The following is a 21,754-nucleotide window of genomic DNA, read 5'->3' as shown; positions in this document are numbered from 1 at the left end:
AAAGTTACTCTGTCTAGCTTGCACTGAACATATACAAAATAGTTGAAAAATATTCTGGCTTGCTTATTTACAAGTAAAAGGAGAACTTTTTAAAGAGATGCAGGAGCTGTTGACTCAGACTTCAACACAGCCATAGTCAGTTCAAATCCAGCCTTCACAGTATTGGGATGGGGCAGGAGGACAGGAAGAAATTTGACTACAAATCTGTCAAAGTGTGGATTAATTTCTTAGGGGGAGATGAGATCAGAATATGGAAGACTGAGCCAAAAATAGAAAATAGAAGGAATGCAAGGGGGAAAAGGAGAGACTGGCTTGGACAGGTTTTCCTGTAGCATGGAAGCAGAGAGCTGTGAGGTGAAGAGTCACTGGCGGTGAGGGGATAGAGGACCAGAATGCTCCAGTCAGGAGAAGGTGTGCATCAAGGACAATGAGAAAGATGGCGTGGAGTTGAGGAGCAGGAGGAATGGGAAAATTTGTTTCAGGATCTCCTCTTACATCCCTGTTTCTCATTTTCCAGTGTATGGTGGGGTCATAGGGGAATTCTGTCTGAACAACTGATTTAGGCCATATTGACTTATAAGGGATGTTTACCTTTCATTGAGAACAACCCTTTGGTAGATAGGCCATTTCACAGCTCTTCAAAAATAAGTTTCAGAGGTTCATGTGTGTATATTGACCTTTCTTTTCAAGGAAGGTAACATGCCCCTTGTATTTGCAGGGATCTTTCTTACCCTTTGCTAATGTCCAATGTAGGCATGCCTATTTTGTGCATTTTCAGTGTTAACCCCTTTTCTTCGCTGTGGGTTAATTGTCAGGTTTTGCTAGTCATGGAAGTGCTGTGCAAGTGTTCCCGTGCATTCACTTTTGGAAAGCTCTCGTAGGGATGACGTTCTCACAACATGCCGCTGAAAGGGCTCATGACTGCTGCCAGAGTTCACTAGAGCTCCTAATGGTGGGCAGCTCAATGGCGACAGAAGGAACACCTTTGCGGCTAATGCAACAAAAGTGAAATACCTGTAAAGATCAGAGTCTTGTAAAACCATTTCTTTTCCCAGAGTGTTCTGACACTCTGGGACAGATGGCAATTCATTATTTACCAAGTACTGAGATTGTTTGCTCTCTGTTTTGCCTGGGTCTTGTTTACTGAGGAGTTAGAGAAAATGAGGCTAGAGAGGGCCTCAGGAGATTACCTAATCCAGTGGATCTGAATCCATGGTTTGTAACCAACATGTCATGCAGAAGGCTCACCAGCATTTCTCACAGCTATAGCAAATTAAAACAAAAAATAGGCTGACAGGGAGAGTACAGTCTGAAGTTCCCTGTGAGGCATTACATCCTCTGTGTTGTTATCCACACACTGTCGGTGGTTGGGGAGCACTGATCTTTTCTTAGCCCCAAGAGAAAGGGGAAATCAGAGAACTAAGTGTCAGTAATTTTGATGAATATAGCAAGAGAATCCTGAGCTCTGATTCCTTCTCGAAAGTTTCATTTGTCATTGAGAAAGACATTCACACTCTACCTGTCTTCAGTTTACACAGTATAGATAATTATATTTCTCTATATCAATAAGACATTTTTAAGAATGACTTGAGTTTTGTAAATATCTTAAAGGTGCTTATAGTACTGCCTGCAAGGCAAACGCCAGCTGGTAAGATGTTTTGGCTTCACCTGACTGTAACTTTATTCCAGTAGCAATAATTAGTATGTTCCATATATCACTGGCCATCTTTGATCTGTTCATTCCTGGCATTCTTTAACAATAATATTTTGTTACTTAATAAGTAAATACCAGCATACAAAAGCTAAATTTATACCTTTTTTACTTTCTCTAATTTTAACACCATCAAGAAAAAAAGAAAAATAATTCACACTACAACAAACAAAAATCATGTAGTTATTTCTTGTAGAAGGGGGTCAGAGGAAAAGAAGAATGAGTCTAATTTGTCCATGGTGAGCCACCACAGAACTCATGCTAGCAAGTATTTTGGGGAGAATTACTATCAGAAGGCATAATGCCCTGTGATCCTTCTTTTTACCTTTGTTTAATATATCTTAATCACTTGAGAGAATTCAGGTATTTTTCAGTTGAGAGCTCTTATTTAATGATATATTACTAGGTTCATAGCAGTGGAAACGTCTCCAGTGTTGCTCAGAAGTGTTTTCTGAACCAGATAATGTCATGCAAATAATATAACAAAAGTAAAATCTGGTCTGTTAACAAGCAAAGAGGAGGAAATACTGAACTGAAAGTAAGAAAACTGTGTTTCACTCTGCAGTCCATATAGCTAGAGTACTTTAGAGTTTGATTACTTAAGCTAAGCAATATGTACTTGCCACTGTGCACCATTGGAATTACTAGTTTGAGACCTTAGAGCTCTGACTTCTGCAGAAGACATGCTATTTGATTACTTTTATTTCTTCCTTTTTTCAGATATACTATAGATATTGATGTCTTAGATTATAAAGCATATTGAACTAGATTCAGCATTGGTATGACTGCTGATTTTAAAGGAGTTGAATACAACAGAAAAGGATTAAGCTTATTGATTTTTGTTCAAATGGAAATTGTGTCCTTATTCTTAACTTACTTCATTACAGAAATTCCTTACTCAGCTTCACCATCCCTTTTCCTGTATGTATGGGAGTTAATTTTTGCTTGCTCTGACATGTCTTATTTTTATAATTTTAATCTTGTAAAATTGCTTGGGTAATCTATTATTTTCTAAGATATTTGCCTAGTAGAACTTGGAAACTGTTTGCAATGAAGTTTAAACCCACTTCCATGCCAGCAATATACAGGTTAAGTACTGCACCTGAGGCAGGAAAGTACAAATTCTCATACAGTTCTTAGATAGCTGCTAGGGGACATATATCATTATAGTTTACAGCAGTCCTGAAGCTTCCTTTATGCCTTCTCTCTGATTCTGTACTAAATATTGCATCTGGGTGTAAAATAGATTTCTCATCGCAAGAAAATTGCTTTTAGAAGATGTTTATAATTTTCACCTAAGCAAAACAAAAAATTAAAATCTTTTACAAAATGACACATTAAAACATTTTAAAAAGTGAATTAATAGGTTTTTGTTTGAACATTTTCTTTTGATTGATTTTCATTTTGACTTTCTGTAACTAACATAAATTTTCAAACCAAAAATTGCTTCCATTCAAGAACTGAAAGTTTTCATTTTGAAAATGTCAGTCAAATATTTCAAATATTTGAATTTTTTTCTAGCATTTTTAGTCAAGAAATTTTTTGAAACTGATCTTTTCTGCAAGCAGTTTCAAATTTCATTTTTCAGTAGGAAAAACATGTGTCCAAAAGTTCTTCACGGTTCACTAGTTGCAGTTCAGATGATCATGAGACTCAAGGCAAGTTTTCTACTCAGCTTCTTTTCTCAGCTTGCCCATCCCTGTGCCCATGTTATCTGTTTAAGTATTTGGTAATTAGAATCTTGTATGATGTGAGAGTTGGAAATGTACACTTTATTATATATTTCAATATTTTTGTCCTATGTTTCAGTCTCTCTCTGCTTAGAAGTGCAAAATCTAAGAGCCCGTGACTGTATTTACCTACTTACCCTCTGTTGTAGGGGCACATCTGCATGCTGCACAAGACATTGAGATTTCTCTGGAATCATTGATTAGCCATGTTGTACAGACAATTTGGTCTGGTCCTTTGGTGCCGAGTAGTAGTAACCTAAGGGCAATATTAACCATGTGACATTAAAAAAAAAAGAATATCTAAAATCGTTGCTTACAGACTGACTGTTCCACATGATGAGATTTTTCCATCAGATATTAAAACAGATTCAGAGAAGGTGGCAACCAATGGTCAAATTGAAAAAGTAGCAAGATCTTCAAGCAGTGATGGCAGACTGGAAAATGACGTTTAGTAGTAATGAAGATGACACTTGGCCTGCAAGAGTCAAAGGCATCATAGCCAAAATAAAAATTGTCTTGTCTATACATTTTAATAAACATTCCTATTGTGAGTTCATATTATTAGGAGGATTATAATAACAAATGCAAAACAGTAACTAGTTGAGAAAGGATGATGAGCTCAAGGGCTTTCTTTACATTGAGAAAAAAATTTTGAACTCCTCTTAGTGGACATTTCTTAAGCTGATGTTTTTGAAAACATACACTATATTGCATGGAGCTGGTTAGTTTAACCTTTGATCTCAGCTCTCCCTTTCTTCTCCTCTGGAATGCTTTTAGTGTCCCAGTACATCTGCAGACTCTCTGAATTACTGTCCTTCCTTCTGGTGCTTTGGTGCGATTAAAGCATGTAAAATACAGGCTTTCCAAACTTTTCAAACTTTACTCATAGACATACTCCACTGTACACACATATGTGAGTTAAAATAACACAGTCTGCTAATAAATCCAGATTCAAGAAGGATCTCTAGTCAGGTTGCTTCCCCTGAGTGGCTTGAAATCCCCCATCCCATTCATCAATATCTTATATCTAGTTCCACTGAGAAAAAATTTACTGTTGTATGGAGCTTTCATTTGAATGAGAGATCATCCAGGCTAATACCTGTTAATATTCTCTATTGTTAGTTCTTGAATATCTTATGCAGATGCCTTAGTTCATACTGGACGGTAAAGGCAGTAGGGGAAATGGTTTACTACCTAAATGGAGTTTGTGGTTAGATCAAATATGCATTCATAATAGCAAGCATATTATAATAGCAAAGGCAAAACAGAACTTATTTGTAAGTGCTTTTCTTATGTTTCTCGTAATAGCATCAACAAATAAATAGGTTTTAATGAAGTTCACATTCTAGCAACAGTTGCAGTTTAAATGGTGAGATTGATTGCTACATTCCCTTTTATTACAACCACTACTGATGACAAAGTTTTTCTATTGCTTAATTTAATGTTATATAGTCTTGACTTCAAAACTCTTGGTAGAGTTTTATTATCATTAGTATTAAATATTCCATGACATCCCATGGGTTCAGCTGGTCAAATATCACAAAAACACTGGGTGCCTCTTTGCCAGTTCCCACAACTTGCCCATCTGTTCATTGCTATAGATGTTCTTCAGCCTCTTTTCATATTAAACTTGCTGCACTTACCAACATGCTGTAATATCCTGTGTTTTGTCCTGTGCATGACACTTTTTGCGACCCCAGCACTTCTCACTCTTTGGTTTAAGGCTTGAACGCCTCCTAATGCAAGGACTTGCAGGACATATTTTGTCACATATCTCTTCAAGCGTGTATTTGTCCTTTTGTTTTCTTTGTTAAGAAGTAGAAACTTCAGGAAGAGGCCARGTCTTTGATTTTTCACAAACAGCAGACTATATTCTTTTTATAATCTAAATCTTATGCCAGTTCTCCCACTCCAGTATTTAAAGTCTTATGACTACAAGGCCTTACAACTAAAACTGGGGAAAATGAGTTGAACTGTACTTGTTGCTGCCATCTTTGAGTTCAATCAACAGCAACTGTCTTTGTTTTACAGTATTTGTTGCAAAATATTTGTTTTGACCCTGTTTAGAAATACCACATGCAAACATGAGTCTGCATATCAGACTCATAAGTGACTATTCCTGTTTCATTTTAAATAACATCTGACTAGATAGAGAAAAGACATGCATGGCTCGCACAGGGTAAGTTTCTAGACTGCTCAATTATCTTCTTTTTGCATAACATACAACGAGGCATGTCAGTTTTATATCATTAAAACAGGGATTATTTACACATTATTAAAACTGAACAGACAATGAACTCTGTCGTTTTCTCTAGTTATCACCAGCTTTTTCCCTGCAGCAAGGAAAGATGCTGACTTCAGTGACATCTGGCTCTTAGCTTCTGCTTATTACACATGCAGTCATGAACCTTTACTGCTGCAGGGTCAACATTTGTCTTGTTTATCTTCAAACTTGAGCAATCAGATTTAGATTCAAGAAAAAAATGTGTCCCTATTGTAGAATATATTCTCCTTTGTTTTAAAAAACATTGAAAATTCTTTCTTTAACAGAGGACTAGCAAAAATACTTTGGAATTGCATCTTGTCAGAACCTTTTTCAACGTAAATAGCTCAATGCTTTGGATTGTATCATTGATCTCAATCTAGTTTAAACCAGGACTAGAAGTTATTACATGTTGCAGAAGTTTCTGAGCATAGTAACTGTCTGTTCTGTGAGATAATGATCATTTACTGTCTGGCTGAAAAGTCTCTACATCCCCAAAAAATTGCAGTTAGGATCTTAATGTTTGCCAACTTGTCCATCCCAATATCCATGGGGAGTGAATTTTCTTTCTATTTGTACAAATGGTACATCCAAAAAAGAGGAAAGAGACAGGTCAGAGAGATGACACAATGTTCCTTCCCGTGCTTTGGATGTTGTACAGATAATAAATCTTGGGATTGTACGTCGTTTACTTGCCTCCTTCCATAACAGTCTAATTCACTTCAAAACAGTTGGTGAACAGTCCTTCCCAGTCCCTGAGGCATGAATGTTATTATTTCTGAAATTCTGAAATTGCAGTACTGTCCTGTATAATCTTATAATAGCAAAACATTTTATGCTGTAATCTGTACTATCCAAATTTTTCTCAAAAATGAGATTTTGCAATTCCACAGATTTCCACAGTCATGAAATACCTTAAAAACCTGGATACTAAGGTTCTATTATTTTTCCTTGACATTGGTTGTTTCATCAAGAGTAAGAAATTGGAAGTCTTTCTAATTTTAGGCATTTCAGCTTGAAGAGCCATTAAGATGCAGTAAGGTCACTGCTTTCAAGATGAGTTCGAACACTGCTGGATATATCACAGAATAGAGGATTGACATACGATCTCTCCTTCAAAACATTCAGGTTTCATGATTTTGTTTTATGGTGTAATTTTGGAAGTCTAAGTCATCCACTACTTCTTCTGTGGCAATAGTCCGGCAAATAAACTTTTAAGCAGAGCCTTCTAAAAGGTAAAAGGCATCAATCATATAGGAAACTTGCTGGCCAACTTTCCCTTTTGCCCTGAGATTCCCAGAGCATTAGTCTGGTGACATGTATTTCCACACACACAAACACATCTTCAGAGAAGCACATACTTTGTTTTACTTTCAAAAATTAAAAAGTAAAAATAAAAATAAAAACAAATAGGATCTTTTTGGTAGATAGAAGATCTACCAAACTTAACACTTGACCTTTGTTAGCTACTAATGTATTCAGAGGTTATGTTCAACATCTGTTAATTGTACTCTTGTACTTGTTGATGTCTGTGTTGAAACAGAAGACAAGTGACGAAATTGGTTTTCTAATCCCTGCACTCCTCCTGGATCTTACTGGCTAATAAAACCTTGTTTTGTTTTATAGTGAAAGTGACAGAGCCTAATAAAATAAAGATTGTATGATGATACCCATTCTAATCCTGTAATATCAGAGAGTTATAACTTTCTGAAGTGAAGCTTCCATCTCTCACACCTATCTTTTCTACCTTCAGTTTATATTTGAAGATACTTCTATGCAACAGAGCTCTCTTGTTTTGTTTTCCTTTGTTCTGTATTTAAACATTAAGGCAAACTAATTCAGACAGCACTCAGTGGAGGGGGAAAGAAATGTTTTCTTCCAGTTAAATATGTAACTGTATTTATGACTTTTTTTGTTTGTTTTTCWGCAGTTCTGATTCCAAAATGGCTGGGGTAGACATTTAATTTTGGTATGGAAGTACCCCTCACTGCGAAGTGCTTTGAAATATTTTTGTGAACATTGATTTTGATTTACTGAATTATGACCCATTGAAAACTGACCTGCAGGCATCCAGAGTATATTTGGTATGGGTTTTAAATAACTTTTGAGTGACTTCAAGATCAAAGAAAAGTTGTGATTTACGTACAGACTTAACTAGTAAATGTCCAAAGGGAATGTGAGGAGACGTGTGTTCTTCAAAGGTGCTTACTTACACAGGCAAATATCAGGTGAAGCAAGCTTTGAGATTCCTCTTGTTATGCAGCTCAATCCTGATTTGCTGAAACTGTTGGCCTTTGGGTGTCAGAACACTGAAATATGTCATTAATTTCAAGTAGGCACGTAAGTTCCATTTAAATAACTCATGGGCAAGTGGGGCATAATAATATTAAGTACATTTTTAGATGCTTTCTACATTTAGAGGAAAGTCAGATATTCTGATATGCTCACAGAATTTATTTTAATAAAAATCTTTGTGCATGGCATCCCTTAAAAATATCCATAGATAAATATTCTGTCATCATTATAACTAAAATCTAAGCTTCATTACATTGCTTCCTCATAGCATGCTCAGTTATACTGCAAGCACATTGATATCAAAGTTCAGTTTCAAAGTGTCAGTAAAGCAAAGATGAACCACACTGTAGAGGTCAGATGGTTTGGCTATAACAGTGAAAATACAAGTCCCCTTGATCTATGGTAATGACATAAAAGGTGACTGTTTCCTGTGAAGTAATGCTGAATGTTTTGCCTTACTGGGCTGTGGGGTAACTCAGGAGCCTGAATATCCCATCCTTTATTTCTCACTGGGAGGAATGCCATTTAGCTCTGGAACGCGTGAGTTTCTTGAGTATTTTGTGTTCTTGTTTCACTGATCACTATAAACAACTCTGAACTATTAAAAAAAGACAGTGTTGTTTCAGTTCATTAGTGCAAACTACTGTAGTTCTCCAGGCACTGTGAATGATCTAACAGATGTTTTATCTATTGAAGGTGAATTTGGAGAAGTATGCAGTGGACGTCTGAAGACACCAGGAAAGAGAGAGATACCTGTTGCAATTAAAACTCTAAAAGGTGGCTATGTGGACAGGCAGAGAAGAGATTTCCTGAGAGAGGCTAGTATCATGGGACAATTTGATCACCCAAATATAATCCGTCTTGAAGGAGTAGTTACAAAAAGTAAGTTACTGCTTATAGCTTTTCACTGTTTTTTCCCATTCCATGTTATTTAGTATCAAAATTAAGAATCACCTCCATATTCAAGTAGGGATAGTAATGCTCAGAAATGAACCAAATCGTRAAGAGCTAGCAGATACTAGAGAGTTTGGAACAATACTATGAGAAGTGTAGCCTACCTGTTTTCAATCAGATTTTTTTTAATAAAAATCCTCCTCCACATTCAAAAAAAAAAATCCTTTACAGGTTCTTATAAAATAGCATTGCAGAATTTGTTTATGGGCAGATGGAATACAGTGGAGAAAACCATAAATGTACCTGAGTTGACAATGAAGTCAAATCACCTTGTAGAGTTAGAAAGGTAGCAGCTGTATTATTCTTTTCGCACAAGGACTCACTTTTTATTCTGTTGTGTTTCACCAAAACTGGTACCAGAAGGGATTAATTTCCTATCTTACAGAAAAAAAAAATGTTAACTCTTCTAATTTTTTTGTACACTTGCAAATGATTCACTAAATTCCAGAATAATCTATGAAATGTCTTACTCTTTATACCTATTCTGGCTGCCAAGAGGCTAACAGTCCCTTGTCTCTGAAGTCTTTTATTTTTAGCTGGGTTATAAACTTTCCTGAACTGCCGAAATATGTAGTGATCATTTAAGTGTTAGGTAGAAGTTTTATTAAGATGCGTGGAATTTCTTTAATGCCAACATTTTGCAGTATTGAATTACGAACCTCACAAGGCATACATACTCTTCTCATAATTAATGCTTGCCTCAACCAAGCCATGTTGTTTGCCAATTTGCAGTGCTTTATGTTTCTCTTTTAAAGCAGGTTTAGAGCTTGTGACAACATACTATGTTGCTTGTAGAGGACAATGACATCCTCTTACCTTCACAAAAGATGCAATAAATATGCTTTCAATGTTTTCTGTTTTCACCATGTTACTACGCTCAGAGCTATGTTTGGGAAACACAACCTACTAGAATAAAGAGGAAATTATAGTTCCTGAACTCATGTCATTGGGACAGAATTTCAATAGATACAGGTTGACCTTGTGCAAATCAGTCTCTCTATGGTTCTAAGTTAAGATAAAGAAGATCAAATTTTTTTTGCTTCATACAGTATTACAAGGATAAATTCATAAATATTTAGGAGTGTTTGATTATTAGAAATTCATTATGTTGCAGCCTTCTGGAAAGATATGGTTTAGTCTCCATTGCTCTCCAGTCAGTGGCTGCTCTGCTGACCATGAACAAGAAAACAAGTTAACACTGTCTGAGCAGCACTGGATATCTTTCTTAGGGATGGAAATATGTAGGAACTTAATTGAAATCAGTTTCTTGCTTCATAATGAGCAGTATAGCAGCAATTAACTTCCACTAGTCTTCACCAGTCTGGGCAGTTTATGAACCAGTATCACAGGTACAACTAGAATCCATGTCATGTTTTGCTGCTTGATCTAGTAGTGTGTCTCATTTCTGGAAAAGGCTAGAGGCTGTGATTTATAAACACTATTTAAATCCAATTAGATGGTGCACACAGAGTACAGTATAATGTATTTGGCAATGGCATGATTCTTTAATCTTTGCCACATTTATAAATTTTCTTTCTGTAACATCTCATCATCAGTCTAGAGAGAAATGAAGTATACATTAAGAAAACAGAAACAAACAGATAAATCAGTGCTCCAACATTAGAGTGTTTGTTCCTGTTCTATAGGAAAGTGGTTATAGACAACCTTAAGCCAAGAAGTCATCTTTAACAGTTGTGCCTTTCTCTAAGGAGTCAAAACACTTTATTATTGTTTTTGGAATGTTTGCTCAGAGGTAATATAAGAATAGCAGATGTTACCATTATAGTTACACAGTCCTATAAAAATATGTATCACTCTCAGATATAAAATAAATAGAAAAAGTTCTAGAGCAATATTGTTTGGGGCAGAGAGGTAAAATTTAAAAATACGTAATTGCACAGCAATAGTTACAGAATGAAAAGGGTACATGGATTAGCAACAAATTTCACCCCAAGGCCTGGAAAGTGCACATTTTATGAAGTGTAAAGTACGAAGTTGTGCAGTACTGCTATACAGCAGAGAAAATGCTAGGAGGCAGGCCGAGCATGTGGCACGTACGCTCTGCTGTGCGCTTGTCTTTTGCTGCTTTATCTTTAGGATATTGCTTTACTTCTGTCCTGCTCCCTCCATGGTTTTCATAGAATATTCATGTCTTCAGCTGGGAGCAGAATAGATACCTTGCATTTTTCCTAAATGCAGGATCTTGAATTGCACAGGCCAACCAGGGACAGAAATTTCCTATGAATAAAAGGTGCTCTATACAAGTCAGACAGAACCTTGTCCTAGCCAGCTTATTTATGTAATGATAGCATGATTAAGAGGTGTTTTGTATTAAAAGATTAATAATGGCAGAAACTATTTATCTGCTGTGCATTACAGTTCCACTAACCTATAAAGGCACATCTGATGCAGTAAGTTTGATTAATAGAAGTGTAATGCTGTTTTTAGCACGTGCTTTCCTATTTATAACCATTAGTCATGAAGTTCTAGCAGCTGTTAATATATATTGCAGTTTGTAAGCAGTACCTTCCATTACAATCTCATTGATTATTGAACAAAAAAGAAAAAGGATTTGATTGTAATAAGCAGAAGAGCTCTACCAAGTCAATAGCTATTGACTGGGGCAATAACAAATTCCCCTGTATATTACAAATGAGGGCTTTTAGCTGGTGCTACCAGCTAAGCAGATGTTAATGTTTACGTGATACTGTTTCCAAAATTGCTGTGGAATGTGTACTGTACAGAGTAAAAAATGCTAGACTAAAACTGCTCAAAAGTAGGTCTTCAACAGAGTTTTGATTCTCTTTTCTGATTGCTTCATTTCTCATTTGTCCTAACTGCAACCGCTAATCACAGAGAGCACTAGGCAGAACAGCTGCAGCAGCACAAGCTTTCTGTTACCAGAGAGCTCATTTCAAGGGCAATTTGCCAGGCCCAGGCGAACACACCATAGCACAGTATCTGGATCCAATAGTTCACTTATATTGCTAATCAGAAGTCACAAAGGAAACTTTATTCCTCCTTGTTTTGTTTTAGCAACACCATTCCTCACATGGTTTGCCATAAAAGGCTGATTATTGCCTTGCAAAGTAATTGATGAGATATGCTTCTGCACAGTATAGAAAAAATCCATGTCTCCCTTTCAAGTCATATTAGCACAGTGATAGTTTTGGGAGCTCTTCTTGGGTGTCTCAGGGCATGCTCAGCTGAGTTGTGTGTCATTATCCAAACTGCTACTATTTCATAAACAGGCGCAAGAAAAATAAAACTTCTTTCTCCGGCATAAACACATGTAACCAGCGCTGAGATCTGAGCTATATAGGCATAAGACGTGTCTTTCACTTCTGTATCATGTACCTGTGTTGCAGACCTTCCAAGAAAAGTCTGTAAAGTAAATTAAAGCTGTGCTTACAGCACACTTCTACCAACATAACTAAGTCAAGAAGAGATAGGAAAAAATGTGATCCCTGACTGATATAACTGTACTGGAACTGTACTATACTGTATTGTATCCCTTGGTGTGGATACAGTTACACTAGCCAAACTGCAATCTATAGTAAGTTTAGTTTGATGATATCTTTTTCAATGGTTTAAAGCACAGCCTTGTCAATACAGTCGTCTACTGTATCAGTATAAAATATAAAGGCGTGTAAGTGCTTTATTGTAATCATAATCTTAATTTGTTCCCATCCCCCTCAGACTCTTCCCCAAATGACTTTCACTTGCTAAAATTAAGCAATTTGAAAAAGCAAAAAAATTAAGCAAATTAAATTTCTAAGGAACTGCTTCCATTGCAGAACTTTGAATATTGGAGGATTCAAACTTGTCACTTTGACAAGTGGAATCTTTCTGAGGCATGAATTTTATATAATAACTTTATGTATATCATTAGTCTCCAGAAGATTTTTCAAAATTATCCATCCACAAAAAGAGGATAAAGGAAGACAACAGTTAGATTTTTGGTTCTGTGTCATCCCCCATGCCCATGACATTGAGCTGGGATTTGGAATGACACCTTCAACTACTTTATTATCTCCTGACTGTTTTGCTTTAGCAACTTTCAAAATGTGATTGCTATTGCAGCTCTGAAATCTTTAGTCAGTCATCTGGCTGATGAAATTCAAAGCTTTAACCACAAAGCTTCTTTTTAAATTATTGTATGTAACTTGTGCAAAGTCAAAAGGTTGAAAATTTAAGAATTAAACTGTGACTCTGAATTTGGCTACAAATGCTTACAAAATGTCACTAGGATTGTATACCAAAAAATGTGGCCTACATTGCAGTATTTATTGTTGGCTTCTGAAAAGTAAAACCTTTAGGATCAACAGAAAACATATGATGTTAATAAATCCCATGTTATCATTATAGTATTGATTATAACTGACTACGTAACCAGTTTCGCATCTTGGCATTTACTTCTCTCAGTAATGTCAGTGCATCACTGAAACATCACTGGCATCTCTAGGCATGAATTTACTTGTTGGAGACTAAAAGAGCTTCAGACCCGTGCCCTGAGCCTGCCTTTTGCACTGGCAGATGCTTGCACCTGCCTTAGATGATACAGCAGGGCATCAAGGCATCCTTCACCCCGAATATCTTCCATTTTGCACGTTGACAATACACTATGTCAGAGAGTGGCGGTGAGAATAAACGTGAGGTGTATTAACCAGGGAATTTCTTTTGATGGCATTAGATGTAATGTTGAGTTTGTCTCATGAAGCATGCTGTAGCTGTGCACATAATGATACACAAAACAGCAGAAATTGAGTTGTGTTATAAATCGTTCAGTAAGGGAGCCACAAAGTTAAATCTGGCTCACTGTCTGTATTTTTGTGTGTCCTGTTTCATAGATAAATGTCACAAGACATTACTGAGTTCAGTGTTGCTGTAGCCAACAAATTAACACAGAAAAAACAACCGCCACCACCATCACCACCACTGTTCACCAAATTTGCTAGACCCATTTATTAACATATAATCCAAAATAAAGAGTTGAAAGTTAGAGTTGTGGACATGACTACTATAAAATAGACAGAATGAAGTATCCATAGCCTTCTTGCAAAATAGGTTATCTTTAATGAACTTGTATTAAAAATACTTAATTAATGTTGATAGTACTGAGTTATTTTTACATACGCATGCCTGCATTTAGGTACATGCATGCATTATATTTCAAATAATGCATACAAACTACCCTGCATTCAATCCGTTGAAGGTTGCCACCAGGAATTACAATACCACAATAATTGTTTCTCCTAAATGACACATACTTAATTAGTTTTTAAACCTCTGTAAAATTAATTTTTTTTTCATCCATTACAATGTGAGAACATTTGGGTGAGAATCAAGGGCCAGTATGATATCCTGCAGTTGAAATCAGTCGCATTCTTGTGTTCTGCTTTTCTGTTTTGCAGCTGGTAAGCAATGCATTATAACTGTCAACTCTGCTGTATCTTTCACAGGATGATAAGCAGTGAAGAAAAAGCATATTGTCAAGCGGTCATACAGCTAACATCTTGTTAGCAGCAGCTTAATCTGACCATGATACAATATCTAACATAACTAAACCTCTGTAATTCCACTTTTGTAGGTTACATCTAAGAACCGGGTTTTCAGTTTCTGCAGGATCCTTTTGCTTTTAGATGGCTGTATTCAGACATGTAGGATATGTCTTTCAAAGATATGTAGATGCTTTGATGCGAGACAGTGCCCCAGTAGAAAAACAGGTGAAACAAATCATGCTTACCAAGAGTCTTAAAAAGAAAAAATTCTTATAGATTAAAAAAAGCCAGATTTTTTTCTTTTTAAGGAAAAGCGAGATCAACAATTTGCATAAATAACATCATTGTTAACTGCAAGTGATTGCATTTCCATATAGTTTTCATTCTTCTGAATAAAATATGCAATTTCTTCCTCTGCCATGGAGGTAGAGAAGAATATAGTGCAGTAAGTTAAAGGGGAAGTTAGTTATAATGTGCAGATGATATATGCGTAGCAAAGCCGTAGCAGCGATGATGGGAACAATTACAAATGAGTATGTTTTTGCAGTTGACAGATAAGGCAGTGAGGGGGATGAAAAATGTGTATAAAGAAATCAATAATACTGATTCGTAAGTTGTGTTTTGTACATTCATTTCTTATTTCTTATAGAGGCCTAACACATACATAAATATGTAAATTTACATGTGGTAAAGTATTAATCCTGTTGCAACTTTCTTGCTGCTAAATCTTTGCTGAGAAGTGAGATGATCTCACTGAAATGAATACCAAGACCCACTGGGTTTCAGAATAATAATTGATAAGGATAGTTAAGAGAGGTGCTACTCTATTTAGAGCCTAGCAAAGTCAGATTATATCAGAAGCATTATTTGGTACACTTTAAGTGCAATTGCTAAATATGACAGTAATCTCTCTAAATTCAAGGAGGGTTGTGTCCTTTTAAAATGCAAATTAAATAAATGCTTAACTTTCTTCTATTCATCAATAATAAATCATCCTGTCATAATTCACAGAATATAGAGTATAGGACTGTGAAGGACACTGGAGGGTCATCTTGTCCATCTCCCTGTCCAAGGCAGGACCAATTATATTTAAAATATTCTTGATCGACGGTTGTCTGTCCTGTTCAAGAAACCTCTTCTGGTGAAGGTTCCACAACCTCACTTGGCAATATGTTGAGTGTTTAACTATCCTCACACTTAACTTTCCTAGTGTTAAATTGAAATTTTCTTTACTGCACCTTAAGCTCATTAACTCTTTTCCTATCTGTGGTGGAACAGTTTGTGCCTTTCCTCTTTGCAGCAATATTTTACATTTGTAGACTGTTATAATGTCTTTACTGTCTTCAGTAAATCACCTAGGTTCTGTCATATCTTTCTTCATGGGATATGTTTGCTAGACCTTTGGTCCTTCTTACTGCTTTCCTTTGGACTCTTTCCAATCAATTCATATCTTTTGTAAATTATGGCTTTCAAAAGTGGATACAGGACTGCTGAGCTGAACCTTACGTTCCACTAGCAAGAAGAAAAGAATTATTTTGAATGTAAGCTATGTTATTCTTGTTGAAATGTGTGTGGTTTGCAGTAGCAAACATTACTGGGTTTTATTTTGATATATTATAACCCATAGGTCCTTCTCTGTGACACGGCTGCCTGTTCAGTTTTTTCTACAGGATGAGTTTGTGTGGTTGTGTATTGCCATCTACACTAAACTGCTTTGTCTTTGTAGAATTTCATTTTGTATTTTCTCAGGCCTTTTCTCTAATACGCCAAATCCATTTTGCATTCTGAATGCAATCTTCGAGAGCTCCTTCCACTTTGTTGTTTTTTTCTCAGGTTTAAAAGCACGCTCTTAGTTCCAGCATTCCAGTCACTAAGAAACTGTAGTAAAAAAAATTACAGTAGTAGCAAATCCCCTGGACCATATTACCTGTATCTTTTCAGGTTGACAGTGAACCACAGAGAACAGCCTCCAGCAAATTCAGCCAAGACCTTTGAATGCTGATGTCAGTTTTGTCAGCTAAAGCTTCCTTGAAAGCACCAGCCAAGGACAGGGAGGAGTCGCACCAGCAAAGCTCCTGCCCTGCTCACTCAGAACAGGCAGGAAAGCACACAGCACTGCTGCTGTCCCATACCATAGTTGGGGCCTTCTTATCAGATATGATACTGCCAAAATAGTTGAAATTACATCAGTCTTAAAACCAATGACAAAGGAAAATCACATGCTGAGTGTGAGCTTTTACCTAGCTTAGAAGGAATGTGTACTTTTCTTCCTTACGTCATCTATCAATCAGATAAGGAAAAGGAGTCTCTGTCTCACCGCAAGTATATTAAGGAGAGATGCTGTTGACCTTTAGACATCATCTAGGACTCAATGCAGTTTGAAGCCTTCACCCCCAGAAACTAGGTACTCATTGTAGCAGATTTTAAAAAAAATTTCTTAAAATCTTTAACATAGAATCTTGAAAAATCCTGTGTCATCTCTCATTTCTTGGATGTTTCCTATAGGCTTAGGCTGAGCTTTTGTTTTCCCCTTACTGGTGTTTTCTATGTTTCTATTTATCTACTTTGAATGCTATCTTATACTATGTAATGTAAAACCTACTATCAGTGTTAAGGTTATCGAATAGATGTGCTTGATAATGGAGCTGTTGAGTGTGAGGTTGCAAACCATGTAAAATCGGGTATGATTGGTAAGAATCTTGGAAAATTAAATGGGTAACGTGTTTGAATTGCCAAAGGAGAGTAACTAGAGTAACTAGTAAGATTGGAGAGAATATTGATGCAATTAGAAAATAAGGAAACAATGAATCACTGTAGTCACACAACAAATTTAGTAGTTGTTGATTTGGGGCATGTTAGCTATGAAGGGTGGAAGATACAGCAATTGACTTAACATAGCAACAAAAACAAATCAAAAGTAAAAGAACTTCTGGATTCTTCATTGGCAAGAGAAATTAATTTTACTGGATTTGGCCACAGCATGGAAACATAGATGGGCAGTTTCCTATCCCAGAGCAGCATAATAATTTAAATTTTAACCACATTCTTGTGAAAGAACTTCTAGTAGAAGCAGCACATATCTGCCAAACTTTTAATAGTAAGAGTGATTATATCATCTGAAAGTAAGAAATGGAAGACCTTATCTATACCCAATCAGCACAGCTATGATACCCCATTCTGGGGGAAGTGAGGAAAGTACCGAGGAAAAAGAGATAAAGGAAAATTATAGGGACTAACCACTGAAGAACACTTTGCCATGTGATCATAGAAATGAAACAAAATAATATTATCGAATGCCTGAAACATAAATGAGAAATTAACTGAAAAGAAGAATCTGAAAGGGAAGGAGATGAGTATAGGCTTAAAGTGAAGTTTCGCTCAGTGAGCTACTTTTTGTTTTTAACGCTACTGTAAGAATTGTGGTTTCAGTGATTTGCAGATTCACATGCTCAGATTGTAAGTGCACAGGTTTTCTTTTTGTCGTATGTCTGCTCTGCAAATGCGTTTTCACCAGTAACAAGTGTTCTGCAGACTCAGTGAAGATTTCTCCAGTACCTTGCTTTCACTTGTTAGTGTGGGAAACTAGGGTTTAGGTGCTTTCCTGAGGTGATATAAGCCCCTTACTGCCTACCCTCCAGTGAGTGCGCTGTTTACCAGTGTACTCTGAGTTGGGTGCTCTCAGTCCTTATAGTTGGTGTGAGTATAATTTGCTGAAATAAGCATTAATTGACACAGCACTTGAATCATGATTTTTTGCCTCTGAGAACATCCACTGGGCATCAGAATCACGTTCACTTTTATGTTATCTGTTGTAGGAGATATTTAAGAAAATTATACAAGGCAGAGAAACTCCAGCAGGTGGAGAAGTGAATACTATGCTCCAAAACAGTCAGTAAGCAGGATTTTAAGACACTGCCTTGAAGAAAAGAGAACGTTCATATTCACTTTCAACCTTCTTTAAGGCCRAGGACTAAGCTCAGGAGTTACTGTCAAATGGATGTTCCAGCTCCTCCCTTAATAGTCATCCCTTAGCCTGTTTTAATTTTCAGTTTCCTTTGCCCATACATTTAGTCCTTGCTCCCAAATAAGGTTCTTTTATGCCAAGAGAGGTTTCTCATAATTCTGGCACCTCACTAATCACAGTGCTAGTGATTAAAGAACTTGACCTGCAGCTAACAAAAAGACTAAATTCAGACGCTTGTGCAATATCTACTGGAAAAAGCAGTCTTCTCTATCTGTATTAGTTAAAATGTAAGGGTCAGTTTTACTCTTTCTGTCTTTTCATCATCTTATATAAGCTATCCTTTCTTGAGGTATTTTATTTAAAATACAAGGTTGTATGAACCATGGACCTAAGGTAGTCAGTATTGATGTTTGTTGCCTCAGATTATATTTGCTCACGAGCTCTCTTTCTTTTGTGCTGCCATGAGTATCAGTTTCCAATTGTAGTTCTTGGACTACCAGTTACCTAAAGAATGAAAAACTGAGGCTAAAACAATTGTAGGCTGTGATGACAGAAGATAAGATCTTGTACCAGGAAGACTGACACAGTCTGAGGAATATATCTCTGTATTTCATGGATTACAGTTGGTTCTTGATAAGCTAACAGATGTGTCTTATGTAGAGTAGAAGCCTTATAATACTGTTATACCATCATGTTGTTACATGATCTTTTGCAGTTGAGATGCTACCCTAAGACTACACTTTTCTGGGAAAAATTGAGGATAGATATCAAAGTGATAGTGATAATTCAATGTTTCTCTCCCATGAGTGGTGCTGGATCTAGATCCATGTCTGATGCCAAGGAATACAGCTTCCCCTTGAGATGACAAGATGTAAAATGGAAGATGTAGTCATAGACTGTAAAGTGTTACTTTTTTTAAGAGAAAAAGCTGCCAACCTCACTGGCTTCACTAAATTCAAATTTAAATGAATGTTATCACACTGATAATATATCCCTGGTGTTTTCAATTTGATACAAATTTATTCTCAGCATATTTTCTTAATATTGTCCGATGCTTGTTTGTGGTTAAAGAGTTCTTGTTCACTATCACAGTTATGTTCTCATTTCTCTGGTTCCTTGAATAAGCTTACCGCCTTACATGTATGAAGGGGATGTTCTGGGGACTTACTAGTTCATTTATAAACTGTTTGGAAGCCATAATCATTACAACTAAATAAATTACTATTGCTGATGTAAATGTCTGTCACTTCCCAAAATAGAGCATAGTTGTCCGTACTTCATGGGATAGACTGACAATCTATGGATACACTAGTTTTGATGTTAACACTTTCAATCATGTTATGCTGCTAGATTCTTGTTAAATGCTCTCTGAGTTAAAGCTTTCACAGAAGAAAGAAGAGAATGTGTTGCGTAAATATTCCCTATTTCACATAATATGCAAAGTTAAACAGATCAGCTTGTACACTAGAACTTTGATTGAATGGATGAATGTTTGTTTGAGCCATTAAGACTGGTGCCAAAAAGTTTGCAGAACAGTTACACCCCTTCTCCAGTTCACATCTCTTTAAACTTTACGTTTGTTTGACAGTATGTGAATAAGGAAAGAAATAATATCTTTTTCTTGCTATATGTTTTTTGGTCCTACCAGTTCACTTTGCCAAATTCATGATGAGACAGAACAGGTAACAACAATAGGGTCAGTAATCAGCTGAAGGGGGAAACACCATGTGTGGTCAGCAATGCAGTACAAGTTATTAATACAGAAGGACAGGTTAAAGTCTGAACTACAGTAAAAAAGAGCCTCATGATCTATCCCCTCTTGTCCCAAAGCAGACAGACTATTGGACCTAGGAAACTGCTGGTTCATTAGATAATAGTTGCCCAGATCTCACATATGCTCTGTCACATAAACCTCCACCTTAACAGGCTGCACTGTGGTCTTTACTGCAGCTTAAAGGCTCATACTTCAGTTTGTAATGGAAGACACCAACCTCAAGATCTCTTTAACAGCAGATTCAGGTGATTGAGGAGAGGTCATATAATCTCTAGTGTCAGCTGAGCTGTGGAGCTGTAACCGCCAGGTGAGGACTGTAATGTCTTTAACTTTTTCAACTGGCTTCATAAGAAACATCTGTCTGTCTGTCCTTACAGTTCCTTGAGAAGTCTTAAGAAGTTTTAAAAATCTGTCTGCTTGGCTCATTTCACTTTTAAAACTAATGCAAAACTTCCATTTCATCTGCTTGTGTGTGCACTGGGAGAATAATATCCTACAATGATATTGGTGGCAGTGTTTTATATCTTGCCAGTGGCTCCGGTGCTTTACAACACATCTGATGTTAGCATTTGGCTTCGTGCACTGTTCGGATGAAGCATTAAGTAATTTTAACAGCTGAATCCCAGAGATCAGGCCCTTGAGCCACTCAGTCTCTTACACATGCATAAATTGCAGTAATTGATGCATTATCTTCTGCCAGGTAAGGCTACATTCTCTTTCTCTGACATTCATGTATTTCCCGCTGAAAAGCAGAGGAGAGCATGGTCTAAATCGTGTGTCAGATAAATACATGACTCGATCGTCTGAAAATATCTTCACGAATTATTTTAGAACTATCTCTTTACTATGTATAATTAGGTGTCGAGAGGTTAACTGCGATGACAGAGGGAAAACATTGCATGTGCTGATAACTATATTCATCAAAGAATATCAAGTCAAGAAAAATTACAATGTGGAGTGAGAATTTTCTCATGTAAGCAATCTGATTTTATATGTCATGGAATCATGGGAGCTAGATGTGGGGAAAAGACACCTTTGGTTATCTGCAACATCATTTTCCTTCTAATGCAAGGATTGTTATGAATGAGTGTAGCTATAATACTGTAGATGGGACAGAAACAGGTAGAGCAAATGGGAAGAAGGGCTTCTTGAGAGAGAGGTCATACCAGTTTGACGTAGCAAACTGCAGATGGGTTTGGCTGAGTAAGAAAGAATTTATCTCAAACCAGAGACATCCTCCTCATATAGCAATCTAAGCACTTGTATGGAATATGGCCATTTGGGACATGATTCCCAAGTACAGATTAATTTTCCAGTGAACAGAAGTAAAAGCTGCTGAAAGTAACAATAATTTTCAGCCCTTTCACAATTAGCAAGAAATCTTTGAAATTTGGAAGTAGAATAGTCATATAATGCAATGAAAATCTCTTCAGACTTGTCTGAGTTATAGGCTATTGAAAAGTGCCATGTGTTGTCTGTGTTCTGCTCTGGAGAGCAGGGGAGAACCTTAATGATGGAGGTTTGCACTGAACATGCACTCTCACATTTGCTTCCTCAAGTCA

General features: G+C 36.6%; 1 protein-coding gene across 1 annotated transcript in view; it reads left to right on the top strand.

Annotated features, from left to right (window-relative positions):
- Nucleotides 1-21,754, top strand: part of LOC112977549 (ephrin type-A receptor 6-like) — a 217,420-nt gene that overhangs the window by 98,111 nt on the left and 97,555 nt on the right. Inside the window, exon 9 of the mRNA XM_026090023.1 lies at nt 8,696-8,881. Within this exon, the coding sequence (XP_025945808.1) occupies nt 8,696-8,881 (186 nt within the window). The remainder of the gene's footprint in view (nt 1-8,695; nt 8,882-21,754) is intronic.

This window comes from Apteryx rowi, unplaced genomic scaffold (assembly GCF_003343035.1).
Source record: "Apteryx rowi isolate R43461 unplaced genomic scaffold, aptRow1 scaffold_844, whole genome shotgun sequence".
Lineage (NCBI taxonomy): Eukaryota > Metazoa > Chordata > Aves > Apterygiformes > Apterygidae > Apteryx > Apteryx rowi.
This window is presented reverse-complemented; position numbering and strand designations above follow the sequence as displayed.